The sequence below is a fragment of the Myxine glutinosa genome, chromosome 5 (genome assembly GCF_964187855.1).
Source record: "Myxine glutinosa chromosome 5, kmMyxGlut1.1, whole genome shotgun sequence".
Classification (NCBI taxonomy): domain Eukaryota; kingdom Metazoa; phylum Chordata; class Myxini; order Myxiniformes; family Myxinidae; genus Myxine; species Myxine glutinosa.
Window position 1 is genome coordinate 135,430,589 of NC_136265.1, and position 14,932 is coordinate 135,445,520.

The 14,932-nt window shown below is 44.8% G+C and overlaps 1 protein-coding gene across 2 annotated transcripts; it reads right to left on the reverse strand.

The window, feature by feature from the left end:
• Positions 1-2,478: 2,478 nt before the first annotated feature.
• MPC1 (mitochondrial pyruvate carrier 1) lies at positions 2,479-14,815 on the reverse strand. Of its 2 annotated transcripts, none has more exons than XM_068116141.2 (5): positions 14,699-14,782; positions 12,143-12,178; positions 7,868-7,964; positions 5,951-6,083; positions 2,479-4,229 (listed from the first exon to the last, which is right to left on the reverse strand). In XM_068116141.2, exons 3-5 carry the CDS (start codon positions 7,908-7,910, stop codon positions 4,205-4,207), a joined length of 201 nt encoding a protein of 66 aa, XP_067972242.1. In that variant the 5' UTR covers positions 7,911-7,964; positions 12,143-12,178; positions 14,699-14,782; the 3' UTR covers positions 2,479-4,204. The 2 variants fall into 2 exon arrangements, with proteins under 2 accessions (XP_067972242.1, XP_067972243.1); XM_068116142.2 differs by lacking the exon at positions 12,143-12,178 and adding an exon at positions 14,450-14,453 and having other exon boundaries at positions 2,487-4,229; positions 14,699-14,815.
• Between the last annotated feature and the right edge of the window lie 117 nt (positions 14,816-14,932).

A 14,932-nucleotide genomic window follows, 5' to 3' on the forward strand; every position in this document is an offset into this window, starting at 1 on the left:
CCTGGTTGGCCATATCTCCCAATGATGAAGAATCACTTTAAAATTCTACTAGCCGGATCCGGATCTTCACCAAAATCTAATAATTTCGTCCTCGTCACACATGCTACATCTCTGCCAAATTTAGTCCGAATCCGTCAACAACTTTTTGAGATATTTTGTTAACAAACGGACAGACAGATAGACAGAGGTGAAAACATCCACCTGTGGTGGCGGAGGTAATAATGCTTCATAAATGATGGCCGTGAATAGGGGACAATGTGGACAATATCTCTTGTAGTCTGATGTTTTGGACAGTTTTATACAGACTTGCTCTTCAATATTTCAATTATCTTGGGAAAAGTTTAGACCTTTAGTAATAACAAATGGCATTGATGTTATAGAAACAGAAATTATTTCCCAATTCAAAAGCTACACATATGTCTGCTTGTGGATGGTTGATAGTGAGTTTTTTTTATTGAAGTTTTTGATATATACCCATCTGAAATTAATCATATAGTTCCCTAAAGAAATTCTGTGGAAAATTTGGTGCTTTTGTCCGGTCTGTAATGGTATTTCCTCTAAGCCACATTACTAAGGCCTGATGTCTTAGAACCATCAAAAAACCAAGATGGTGACCATATTATTTTGTCTGGGTGCCATATGCTGGGTGGAGTCAACTGACAAATGTGGGTGCGGTTCGGCAGCTCTCCAATGGATGCACATTTAAAAAAAAAAAAATTGACCCCCGACAAGAACAACAGCAATGCCGAGCTGTTGTACACCTGCATCACAGGTAAAAACTGGAAATTTAGGAGTAGCTGGGTTTTTGGAGAGTTAACACGGGTAGAAAAAAGATCAAGGTTTTGGATGGGGATGATCTGAGATGGCGGTGAACAGATGTTTTAAAGACCTGGATGGAGAAGTGGGATTGAATATAGTGGGGGAGTTTGTTCCAGAGGCGGGAGAAAAGAGGAATGAAAGAATGAAGGTGAGCAGAGAGTCTTGATTTTGGCAGTTTCACCATAAAAGGGGTGCTGGCAGATCTTGTGCGACCTGAAGGAATATTTGGGGGACAGAGCACAGAGAGAGCTGGGGGAGGGGGGGGGGGGGGCAAGGTCGGAGAGGAATCGGTAGAAGACAGAAAGACCACCAACCTGCCTGCGGTGAGAGAGTGAAAGGCCCTCGGAGTTAGCTTCATCGCTGGAGATTCCAATGATTATGAAAGCTTTGGTTTCAACAGCGTGAAGACGAGCTAGGTGCGAGGCAGGAGCACCGGCCCAGAGGGGAGAACAGTATTACATTGAGCTGCGGATGAAAGCCTTGTATGTGGTGAGGAGCTCAGGTGTGCCGAGGAAGGAGTTCGCTTGGAGTAAAGAATAAGTTTGAAGCGAATGTGGAAAAAAAGGAGGGATGAATGAATGGAGGTGAGCAGTGACGCATAATAATTTTGGGAATTTCACCAGAAAGGGGTTGAAGGTGGGCCACGTGCACCCTGAAGAGTTCTGGCGGGTTGGAGGGGGAGTAAAGCACGGAAAGGGTAGAGGGTGTAAGACGAGAAAGGAGGCGGTAGCAGACAGAAAGACCATTGACCTGTCTGCGATGGAAAAGTGATCGGCCCATCGACTCGGCTTCATCACGAGAGATTCCATTTAGCTTGAAGGTCTTGGTTTTCACTTCCACAGGTGCACTCTGTTATGGAATATGCACCACAGGCATGACTGCCAAGCAAGACAAAGATGGATAATCTTGAGGATGCTCAGAAGAAGGCTATCCCAACAATAAGCCTTTAAGGATGGACCACCTCAGAGGGACATCCACATCTTCCCTGTCCACCGCAGACACCTTATCTCGGGACTTGTCCATGCTATAACATCGACAGTGGGAGAAACCGTTCCGGACTCCTCAATGACAGAGGCTGCATTTATTTAGGAAGAAGCAGAATCCAAAATGTTTGACCTTCTAAAGTCCCACACAGTTGCCCATAGCAGCACCTCAATTGCAGCACCGATTCCCATCTGGTCCACCTGCCAGGGAAGCTTTGTCCACCTCACCTGTACTCTAAAACCAAAGGTCGAATAGGTGCCAATTCGTATAACACTTTGCTAGCCAGGAGAGATTACTTTACGAGCAGCTGGAGCCTTCTTCCGTATACCTCACATGGAGGCAGGTAGCATAATTTGTTCGGTGGTCCAGCTGTCATTGATGCAGTGCCACCTGTCGGTTAGATCAGGAATTTGTAATTTAGCCAGGGTGTCGACAATAACTCGACGACACTTTGTGAAGGACAACGTGGGATGTTAACGTCCACCTATTGATGCTGTCAGACGGGACGCCTAGTTTAACGTCCACCCGAAGGACAGTTTATATCTGGGACAAGATTCAAACCCAGGTTGGATAGCTGATGTGAGTGTACATACCTCTATGTTATCCTATCTTCCACAGGTGCATCCAGCTGGGGCCTTGTGACCACATCTAAAAAAGTGAATATCATAAACAAGGAAAGTTGCAATGATTTTATTCAAGCCGCATAATAGTACAGTGCAATCATTATAGGTGACGAATAAACAAGATAATCATTCAATCAAAATCATTAATAGACCCAAGGGTTCCAGGTTTAAACAGGTCTGAACAGGTGCTCGTTGATCTAACACGGTGCAATCACAAAGTTTGCTGAGTTTAAGAAGATAAGTCCCACAATTTCCTTCTGAGAAGCTATTATTTGTTTGATAGATCTCCCATATTCCGTGAACATGTTTCGGAGGCCTGGATGTACACTCGGACACTCGGACGGACACTCGGCTATACCGTGCCGGAAGAGCGATTAGCGCAGTGGCGGACAACATAAGTGCTGGTAAAAGGAGTCTAACCGAAAACACACGAAGCAACAAACAGTATACATGATTATCTGATGTACAAGGAGATTTATCTAAAAACAAGAAGATGAAAAAAAAAAAAAAGACAGCACTTGTACATTCCACCAAGGAATGTCCTTTCTGGCCACAAAAGGGGGTTTAAAAACCCACCCTTCTGGTGCTTTGCATTGTAGAGCACACGGGCCTGCAGAGCATCACGCGTTAAGCCGGCTGTCCTCTCTGCATTTGTGTGCGGATATTGTGACCCGTTTCATTTCACGCAAAACGATATTTTGTCGGCCTCTCGAATTACTCACACGGAAAACGTTTCCCACGTGTCCCGTCAATTTGACCCGTGAGCCGTCATCGTTTGTAACGGACGGACAAGGTAGCACAAGGACACGATGCGGGTATCAAGTAGTTAGCGGAAGTCGAAATTTTGACTCGAATAAATTGATATGTAAAATAAACAGTTATTTAATTATTACTTGCACAAAATTCTTCGTATAGCCAGAACGAGAGCAGCATGTGACAGCAAATCCCATTCACTGTCACTATGTATGGAGATATGGGGATGAGAGGGTGGAGGGAGGAGAGAAATCAAAGATAATCGAGATGGTAGGAAGATGAGGTTAACAAAACTAAAAGTTCAAAAGGCAACAACATGATCATACATAAGTCAGATTGACAAAAAGGTTGTCATACAACTAATTACTATGCATTGGCTGTCCATCTACACCTGACTAATCGCTGTAATAGCTTTGCAATATTCCAAGTTTAAATCAACGGGCAACAAGAGCCAGATGAGAAACTCCTTCCACCTGCAGAACAGGTGAATTCCAGATTATTCTGTTCTTTTTTTTTTTAATTGCTTCCGTGATGTAAATAAATGTGCACTTTGATCGAACAACGATGATGATTATTTTTGCTCATTGATGGCCTTGGTGTGTTTGTGCGTTCGTCTGTTCATCTCGAGCTCACATACAAGGTAAATAGTGCGTGCGTCGCCCCCATTACCTGCCCAAGTCACGACATCTATGAAGAGCACAATGCAGGCCGAGCTTTTACACTTGAGCCCAAAGTAAGAGTCTAAAATGTTGCTGCACCTGATTCCGGGCGGGAAAGACAACCGGATCGAAGATAGGAGACAGAATTTGTCTCAAAAAAAACCTGTAGATCGGGAGAATATATAAAAAAATGGATCCGGAAAGAAATGCAAGAAAGACATGGCCGAACAAGTTAAGAGAAAGCAAGGTGAGGGTAAAGGTTTTCACCAAGTTGTATCCAAAAGGCAAACGGGGTACGGCCCACTGATGTCGTCAGCTCATCGTCACTGAAGAGGGTTGCACTTGGACGACGAGACGTCAGACACATTATGTGGCCGCCTTATTCGCCATTCTGAAACAAAAATGAAAACACACCTGTTGCAGCAAACCGGATACACCGTTAAAGCAAAGGCACGATCGACATCAACAACTTGGGTAACACGTGGGGTCGTTTTTGTTCCACATTGAAGACCTTGTATCCCATAATGTGCAAGTCAAAGGACAAAGTGTTCATTTTTTCTCAATAAAACATCCCTGACGTACACAAAATAAAAAAATAAAAACTTTTTGGTTTGTTCTACAGTATAAGGCTCATGGAAGAGATGTCACACACAAATTACACACGCACAATGAGAACAGACGCCAGACAATACAGGACATGACTTTTAACATGAGACAAATACAGCCATTGACCTTTCAGGAAGTAACTTCCTGGTGCACTCTGGGTGTCGGCCATGCCATCTCGTGACCGCCACCGAAGGTGAACGGAGGTTATGTTTTCACCCCTGTATGTTTTCACCCATACGTCTGTCTGTGAGCAGCATATCCCTAAGTTATAGACAGATTCGGACAAAACTTGGTGGACTGGTTGGGTGTGTTGACAAGGACGAATCGATTCGATTTTGGTGAAGATCCAAATCCAGACTCGGATACTAAATTTTTAAAAATCGATTCTTCACAAATGAGAGACGGGGCCAAAAACGATATATAGCACGATAGTTCCAAAAGTTGTGGACACTGGACAGATTATGACAAAACTTGGTGGTTGAGTTGGGAAGGATTCAACCCATGTCCTTATAAAAGGTCTTTGTCCGAGGTCACCAAGTCCGATCGGTGCAGCTGTGCAGCGATCGGTGTAGCCGTTTGTGCGGCACCCGGGAAAATAACGTTATGCGGGAGTCCAAACATGAAAATGCTGGAGGCCAAAGCTGAAATTGGAAAAACAATATAGCCTATTTTACTCCAGGAGATCCCAGGATTACCCACCCAAAATATCGTTGCTATCGGATCAGCCGTTTTTACGGTACCTTCGAACGGACGGCCGGACATTTGGTGAATCTTACTATAATTCACCAAATGTCCGGCCGTCCGTTCGAAGGTACCGTAAAAACTGCTGAACCGATCGCAACGATATTTTGGGTGGGTAATCCTGGGATCTCCTGGAGTAAAATAGGCTGTGTTGTTTTTCCCATTTTTCCAATTTTTCCAATTTTCCAGTTTTTCCAAACACGATGGAATAATATTTACCGATATGAACAGTGATGTGGCTTTTGTTGAAATTATACGTACCAGGAGAGAATAGATCGACTCCTGACGAACTCTTCCGATATAAACGTGCGGCTCCGAAGTAACACGGCAGCTTGTGCAAAGCGACTGAGAAACAGGTGTAGCGGCCGCTTCCATGTTACAGATTCGGCGCGCACTCTTCACACATAAACGTGCGACTGAGAAAGAGGTGTAGCGGCCGCTTCCGTTTTGCAGAATTCAATCTTTTTTCAAAATGGGTGCCATGTACTGTTTAGATTTTGATGATTTGCGTGTGATACGATTCATCGGATGTTTATATGAATCGTTTAAAATAAAAAAAGCCTTCAATTTCTGATATTTTGCCTTTTAATTTGGGCTTCCAAATTGAAGCTCCGCCCCTAGGGCGGGTACCGTTGCTAGTTATAGTAAGATGTGAACAAAAGCCCAACGTGTAAAATGGCGATAAATGCTTAATCCCATAGTTGCCCAGCCTCACTGGTCACGAGTCCATTCCGCAACAAGGAATCGAACCATGGCCAAACTCACTTGTATTTCATGAGTCTCCCACCCTGAATCACTTGGCAGGTTTCATTGGTGAAATGGCAGGCGAAGAGCAACCAGTTACGGGGTTGCACACGGTATGCAAACCGCATGAAGAGCAGCGAGTACATGCAGAGAGCTGGGAAAAAGGAAACGTACATCGTTGAGGATCACACCCGACAATCAGCCATTCTCCTTTAAACACAAGGAACTTCCGACTGCATATTTCAAGAATCGAGGATATTATTTGGCACATGAGTGTATGCTAGTCTGCTGAGGGTCGGTATGGTGTGTGGATTGGAATCCCGACCCAGCTGTAAACTGTCCTGTCAGCCCTTTCCATAGTTCATAGTACAAACATGCTGCATCATATGAACTTAGAAGCATTTACTCCTCAAAGTATAAAAAATTAACTGTGCCATTTTGCCTTGATCCACCCCATAACCCCAAATCCACCTTTTTCATGTTCTGTTTTCTTTCCTGAAAGACTTAGTAGTGTCCATCTTGTTTATCCCGTGTAACCCACCCCAGACCTCTCCCTTCCACAGATCTCCCGATGTCCCCGTTCTCAACTATTGTTGCGTTTCCCTCTCTCCCGCTCCCTATATTATTATGTTTCATGTGTGTTTCTGTTTCTGTTTATGCTTTTGTGTTTTTCTGTGTTAGCTTTTACACAAGCCTCGACTTTGTGTAAAAATTTTTTTTATCTCTCTCTCTGTCTCTCTGTGTCTGTCTGTGTGTGTGTGTGTGTGTGTGTGTGTGTGTGTGTGTATATATGTCTCTGTCTCTGTCTCTGTCTCTCTCTCTCTCTTTCCCTCTCCCTCTCACACACACACTCTCCCTCTCACACACACTCTCCCTCTCACACACACTCTCCCTCTCACACACACTCTCCCTCTCACACACACACTCTCCCTCTCACACACACACTCTCCCTCTCACACACACACTCTCCCTCTCACACACACTCCCCCTCTCACACACACTCCCCCTCTCACACACACTCCCCCTCTCACACACACTCCCCCTCTCACACACACTCCCCCTCTCACACACACTCCCCCTCTCACACACACTCCCTCTCACACACACTCCCTCTCACACACACTCCCTCTCACACACACTCCCTCTCACACACACTCCCTCTCACACACACTCTCCCTCTCACACACACTCTCCCTCTCACACACACTCTCCCTCTCACACACACTCTCCCTCTCACACACACTCTCCCTCTCACACACACTCTCCCTCTCACACACACTCTCCCTCTCACACACACTCTCCCTCTCACACACACTCTCCCTCTCACACACACTCTCCCTCTCACACACACTCCCCCTCTCACACACACTCCCCCTCTCACACACACTCCCCCTCTCACACACACTCCCCCTCTCACACACACTCCCCCTCTCACACACACTCCCCCTCTCACACACACTCCCCCTCTCACACACACTCCCCCTCTCACACACACTCCCCCTCTCACACACACTCCCCCTCACACACACTCCCCCTCTCACACACACTCCCCCTCTCACACACACTCCCCCTCTCACACACACTCCCCCTCTCACACACACTCCCCCTCTCACACACACTCCCCCTCTCACACACACACACACTCCCTCTCACACACACACACTCCCTCTCACACACACACACACTCCCTCTCACACACACACACACTCTCACACACTCTCTCTCTCACACACTCTCTCACACACTCTCTCTCTCACACACTCTCTCTCTCACACACTCTCTCTCTCTCTCACACACTCTCTCTCTCTCACACACTCTCTCTCTCTCACACACTCTCTCTCTCTCACACACTCTCTCTCTCTCACACACACCCTCTCTCACTCCCTCTCTCACACACACTCTCCCCCCCTCTCAGCCCCCACATGCTCCCTCTCTCACCCATAGTCATCCGACCACTGATTATCTCCGGACTCTTTTTCATGTCATTGATGGCCGCGATGGGTAAACCCCAATTGGCGACGGGTCCCCAGAAATGCTGCAACACACAAAACAAACAAAACATGTAACACTACTCTCCTCACTTAGAAACCAGATACGCAACCGACACTGTTGCCATGGTCGCTAATGACACAATGAAGAGATTATCCATTATCGAGTTCAAGGATTTTTTTTTGTGTTTTTGTTTTAACCCAATAACATTGGCTTTCACTTCCTGCTTATTAAACACTTTTTATTTTCCTCCTTTATTCCGTGGAGCTTCTCGATTGCACAAGCAATAACAATACAGAATGTTTGAAGCACAAATATCACACAACGCGTGCTATGGATTCCACATTTTGAGTCTCATCATCTACTCGGGTGTCTTTTTCTGTACAGCATCGGAGGCTCATTTCCAAGGACATTAGTGTCCAGCAAGTAAACACAGTAAATGGGATTCCAACCTGGGCTCCCAGCATTAAAAGCCATGTGATGGGATGGGAACAACAAACAGGTCTACGAGAGTCAAAAACATCCATCACACAAATATGCTTTTTACATTGCAAAATCGAAGATTTTTCAAGTATGTGGCTCATTGTGGTGGAATCTTGTGGTGAGGCTGTTGCCCTGAAACAACTTGCTTTCGTCTCCTGGAAAGCAAATCCAACGGAAGGAAATCTCATTTCCTTTCACAAAGCCCGAAACAAGTGTGTGTCCACCCTCAGGAGAGCCAGGAAACAATATCTCACCGTTCTCAAGACCGAACTCTCTTGTCTGTCTCCCTCTTCCAAATCCTGGTGGCGTCTGGTCAAATCTGTTTCTGGTGTTTGTTCCCCCTCCATCCCCTCCCTCACCTCAAACGGCTTAACGGCTGACTCCGCACGTGAAAAAGCTGAATGCCTCAACTCTGTGTTTGCCTCTAAATCTTGTGTCCCAAACCCATCCCTCTCTGTACCCACCGTACCCAGTCGTACCCAGCTGCTCCTGGACTCTGTGTCCTTTCCTCCTGACAAGGTGGAAAAGTTTCTGTCAACCCTCGACTCTGATTCTGCAACTGGTCCTGACGGCATCAGCCCACGTGTCAGCCCATCAGCCTAAAATCATGTTCTTCCGCTCTTTCACTCCCTCTTTCTGTTCTCTTCACCCTCTCTTTTGCTCAAGGTCATCTGCCATCTGCTTGGAAATCAGCCAACATCACCGCTTTGCACAAAAAAGGTGCAAAAACAGATCCCAGCAACTACAGACCAATCAGCCTTCTCCCAATTATCAGCAAAGTCATGGAATCCATCATTGCTTCAGATATGAAATCTTTCCTCTTCTCCAATGACTTGATCTCTGATCATCAATTTGGTTTCAGACCTGGTCACTCTACTCTGGACATGCTGCTTCTGCTTTCTCAACAATGGATGGAGGTCCTCAACACCAAACAGGAAATTAGAGCTGTCTCCCTTGACATTTCACGTGCCTTCGATACGGTCTGGCACCCTGCTCTGCTCACCAAACTCTCCTCCTTTGGTATCCATGGAAATCTCCACGCATGGCTGGCGGACTTCCTCTCTGGTCGTCGTCAACGTGTGGCCCTGAATGGGTTTCTCTCATCTCCTCTTCCTGTTCAGGCTGGAGTTCCCCAAGGTAGTGTTCTGGGCCCTGTGCTTTTTCTGGTCTTCATCAATGATCTCTCTGACTCTCTTGAAAATCCTCTCTATCTCTTTGCTGACGACTCTACTCTCTGTCGCTCCATTCCTCATCCCTCAGATCGGCAGTCTGCAGCCTCCTCACTCTCTGCAGACCTGGACAAAATCACAGACTGGGCAAACAAATGGAACATGTCTTTCAATCCTGATAAATCTCACACTCTTACGATGTCTCTCCGAAAAGACCGACTGGAAAACCCTCACATCCACTTTCTGAATAATCCTCTCCAAGAAGTTCTGTAACTCAAGCTTTTGGGTCTCACTATTTGCCATGATCTTTCCTGGGAAAACCACATTTCAAAGCTGGCCTCCAAAGCCAGTCGCCGACTGGGCATCCTCCGTCGTGTGAAGTCCTTCCTTGGCACACCTGAGCTCCTCACCACATACAAGGCTTTCATCCGCAGCTCTATGGAATACTGCTCTCCCCTCTGGTCTGGTGCTCCTGCCTCACACCTAGCCCGTCTTCACGCTGTTGAAACCAAAGCGTTCAGAATCATTGGAATCTCCCGCGATGAAGCTAACTCCAAGGGCCTTTCACTCACTCACCGCAGGCAAGTTGGTGGTCTTTCCGTCTTCTACCGACTCCTCTCTGGCCTTGCCCCCCCAGCCCTCTCTGGGCTCTGTCCCCCAAATATTCCTACAGGTCGCACAAGATCTGCCTGCAACCCTCTTATGGTTAAACTGCCAAAATCAAGACTTTCTGCTCACCTTCACTCCTTCATTCCTCTTTTCTCCTGCCTCTGGAACAAACTCCCTCACTCTCTTCAATCCCACTCCACCCTCCAGGTCTTTAAAACAGCTGTTCACCACCATCTCTTATCCTCCCCCATCCAAAACCTTGATCTTTTCTACCCCCGCTAATTTCGGTCCCCATGTGTTTGATTCCTCTCCCCCCCCCCTCCCCCCTCCCACACTTCTCCCTGCTCTCAAATGTTGTATATTTTGTATATTTTTGTATATTTTTGTTTATATTTTTGTATATTTTGTATATTTTTGTATATTTTGTTTTTTTTGTTTTTTGTATATTTTGTATATTTTGTATATTTTGTTTGTCTGGTTGATTTGTTTGTGAAATAAATGTTAGCTCTTTCACGAGCCTCGATTCAGTATACCAAAAAAAAAAAAAAAAAAAGTATATTTGTCCGTTGCGATTGTGGTTCTGTCTGTCTGTCTGTCTGTTTGTCTGTCTGTCTGCTTGTTTATGTCACCGACCTACAGGTCACAATTCTAAACCGATCGACATGAAACTTCACCAAACTGTACAAGTCGTCCCAATTGAGAAGCCGATCGATTTTGAGGTCAAAGGTCAAAGGTCATCTGGAGGTCACCTTTATAAAATCGCCATTTTAAATCCGATTGACTTGAAAATTGAATAGCATTTGTATATCAAGTCACTAAATTGGGGAATGAACTATTTTTGAGGTCAAAAGGTCAAAGGTCAACTCAAGGTCAAACTTCCAAAATCATCACTTTTCATCTGAAAAACTGTCAATTTTCATCCGATTGACCTGAAAAGTGAACAGCATTTGCACATTAAGTGACTAAATAGGGAAACCAACTATTTTTGATGTCAAAGGTCAACTCAAGGTGAAACTTCTAAAATCATTTTTCATCTGAAAAATTGTCACTTTTCTTCCTGTTGACCCGAGCTTTGATCAAGATTGTCAATTTTAATCTTGATGAAATGGACAATTTGCTGTATCAATGGAATTTTTTTTTCTTGGGGGGGGGGGGGGGGGGGCGGATTTTGCAAGTATCATGCTCCGCATGACGTCTTCTTGTTTGTGTTTTGGAAAGTTTTGGTTTTCTATTGCTGTGGTGAAGCAGGTTTCTCAGCTAAGTTCTCGCTATTGTTGGCCTGAGCGTAAAGTATAATATGTAGGTTAATGTGATAGAAAAACCTTCTGAACAAAAGAGTAACCATGAGATAACAGTGAAACCATAGTAACAGGTAACTTGAACGGCACTTGGTAGAGCATATACCTCGGCTAGGTTGAACAGTTCACATTTTGTATCCCACTGATAGGCCGGATCTGGAACCGGACCTGAACCAAAATCTAATCGGCTTGTTCTCGTCGTCAAACTAACGCATACTCCAAGTTTTGTCATAACTCGTCCATAACTTTTTGAAATATCACGCTCATATTGTTTTTGGCCCCAACTCTCAATGGCGAAGAATCACAAAAAAATAAAAAATCTTCACATCCGAATCTGGATTCCGATCTACACCAAAATCGAATCGGTTTAGCCTTGTTACACACTCAACCTGTCCACCAGGTTTTGTCCGAATCCATCCTTAACCTTTTGATATATTGTGCTATATATCGTGTTTAGCCCTATCACTCTCAATGGTGAAGAATCACTTAATAAAGTATAGTATCCGGATCCAGATCTTCAACCAAATCTAATCAATTCGTCCATGTCACACACCCAACCTGTCCACCAAGTTTCGTCTGAATCTGTCCATAACGTTTTGAGATATCTTGTTCACAGACGAACGAACAAACCGACAGACAGGGGTAAAAACATAACCTCCATCCACCTTTGGTGATGGAGGTAATTAGCTCCACGTACCGTGCTGCAGCAAGTGCGTTCAGGTTCATGAGGGTGTGGGGCAGAGTAAAAGGAGAAAGAGAACATATCATTGAAACATCACATTACACCAACAAACCATCTTTAAGAATTAATACCATCATTAAAACAACAAACCATATTTAGAGTTAACACCCTCATTAAAACAAACCATCTTTAATAGTTAACAATCAAAACAAAAACAAACTAGAACGGCACTCACTAGAGACCATACCTCCACCTGGTTGGCCATATTACTCAATGGTGAAGAATCACTTAAAAAAAAAAAACTCATATCCGAATCCATATTCAGATTTTCACCAAAATTGAATCGAATCGTCCTTGTCACACACACAATCTGTCCAAAAAGTTTCGTCCATAACTTTTTGAGATATCCTGCTATGTATCGTTTTTGGCCCTAACTCCCAATGGTGAAGAATCACTTAAGAAATTAAAGAACTCTCTGATCTGGATTCAGATGTTCACCAAAATCTAATCATTTCGTCCTTGTCACATACGCTGCATCTCTGCCAAATTTCGTCCGAATCCGTCCACAACTTTTTGAGATATTTTGTTCACAAACAAACAAACAAACAAACAGACAGACAGAGGTGAAAACATAACCTCCATCCACCTTTGGTGGCAGAGGTAACAAAAGGCAATTTGGTGTCAAATTTCTATTTTTGAAGAACTCGTTGCAACTTACTACGTAAGGGTCAGTGTCAACGATTGAGGGTTAGGGGTGAGGTCACTGATTGAGAGTTAGGGGTGAGGTCATTGATTGAGGGTTAGGGGTGAGGTCATTGATTGAGGGTTAGGGGTGAGGTCACTGATTGAGAGTTAGGGGTGAGGTCACTGATTTGAGAGTTAGGGGTGAGGTCACTGATTGAGAGTTAGGGGTGAGGTCACTGATTGAGGGTTATGGTTGAGGTCACTGATTGAGAGTTAGGGGTGATGTCATTGATTGAGGGTTATGGTTGAGGTCACTGATTGAGGGTTAGGGGTGAGGTCACTGATTGAGGGTTAGGGGTGAGGTCACTGATTGAGAGTTAGGGGTGATGTCATTGATTGAGGGTTATGGTTGAGGTCACTGATTGAGGGTTAGGGGTGAGGTCACTGATTGAGGGTTATGGTTGAGGGTTATGGTTGAGGTCACTGATTGAGGGTTAGGGGTGAGGTCACTGATTGAGGGTTAGGGATGAGGTCATTGATTGAGAGTTAGGGGCGAGGTCATTGATTGAGGGTTAGGGGTGAGGTCACTGATTGAGGGTTAGGGATGAGGTCATTGATTGAGAGTTAGGGGCGAGGTCATTGATTGAGGGTTAGGGGTGAGGTCACTGATTGAGAGTTAGGGTTGAGGTCACTGATTGAGGGTTAGGGGTGAGGTCACTGATTGAGGTTAAAGGATGAGGTCATTGATTGAGGGTTAGGGATGAGGTCATTGATTGAGAGTTAGGGGCGAGGTCATTGATTGAGGGTTAGGGGTGAGGTCACTGATTGAGAGTTAGGGTTGAGGTCACCGATTGAGGGTTAGGGGTGAGGTCACTGATTGAGGTTAAGGGGTGAGGTCATTGATTGAGGGTTAGGGATGAGGTCACTGATTGAGAGTTAGGGGTGATGTCATTGATTGAGGGTTAGGGGTGAGGTCATTGATTGAGGGTTAGGGGTGCGGTCACTGATTGAGAGTTAGGGGTGAGGTCACTGATTTGAGAGTTAGGGGTGAGGTCACTGATTGAGAGTTAGGGGCGAGGTCATTGATTGAGGGTTAGGGATGAGGTCACTGATTGAGAGTTAGGGGTGATGTCATTGATCGGGGGTTATGGTTACGTTACCGATCGGGGGTTCGATGTGGCGAGCTGTAACTATATTATAAAAGGAGCCGTGTCTGTCTGTGTTTGTTGTGTTATAAGTTTGTCTGTTGTGTTATAACTTGAGAACGGATTAACAGATTTTAATAAATCCAACTATGGTGGATTCGGGTAACTCCCGGGAATGTTTGTGATCCAAAAAGATCCCCCCGCCCCCATAGATTAGCCATCATACAAAAGATTGGTATTTCCGTCAGCGAAGCCACGGACCTTATAATTTATATTCTAGTTAATATTATTTGAAGCATGTACCGCATTCCAAACTTTGGGGCGAGGGATATTTAAAAGTGCAAAGCTGAGCAATAAAACGAAAAGGAGGACAGTTATTCAGGATGTTTGGTTTCTCTGATCATTTTACCAGTACAGTACAGTAGAGGATCATTGTGAATCACAATGATCCTCTACTGTACTGTACTGGTAAAATGATCAGAGAAACCAAACATCCTGAATAACTGTCCTCCTTTTCGTTTTATTGCTCAGCTTTGCACTATCCACTTTGCACTTTGCAAATATCCCTATCCCCGATATCACAATGTGATATCGAATTACATCACGCCACAGAAGTTTAAGTTCATGGCTCCCTCATCACTCACACTCTATCTCGGTGGCATTATTTATGAATTTAAATGAGCAACATCACAACCATACGTAGCTCCCACCTGCAAAGGTAATCACGGAATTCCTTGCTTTTGATGCTGGTCAGAAGGTTTCTCGCAATGACACCCGCCATGCCGGTCGGATCAAGGTGAACAAAATCAGCGACACTCGGCAAGTCCCCGGAGCCACTTCCGCATTTGAGAATTAACTCCGTGTTCGTCTTATTTTTACAATTTTCTTATGGAATCCAACATTTTCGTATATTGTAGGGTTAACGTGGATAAGTAAATTTCATT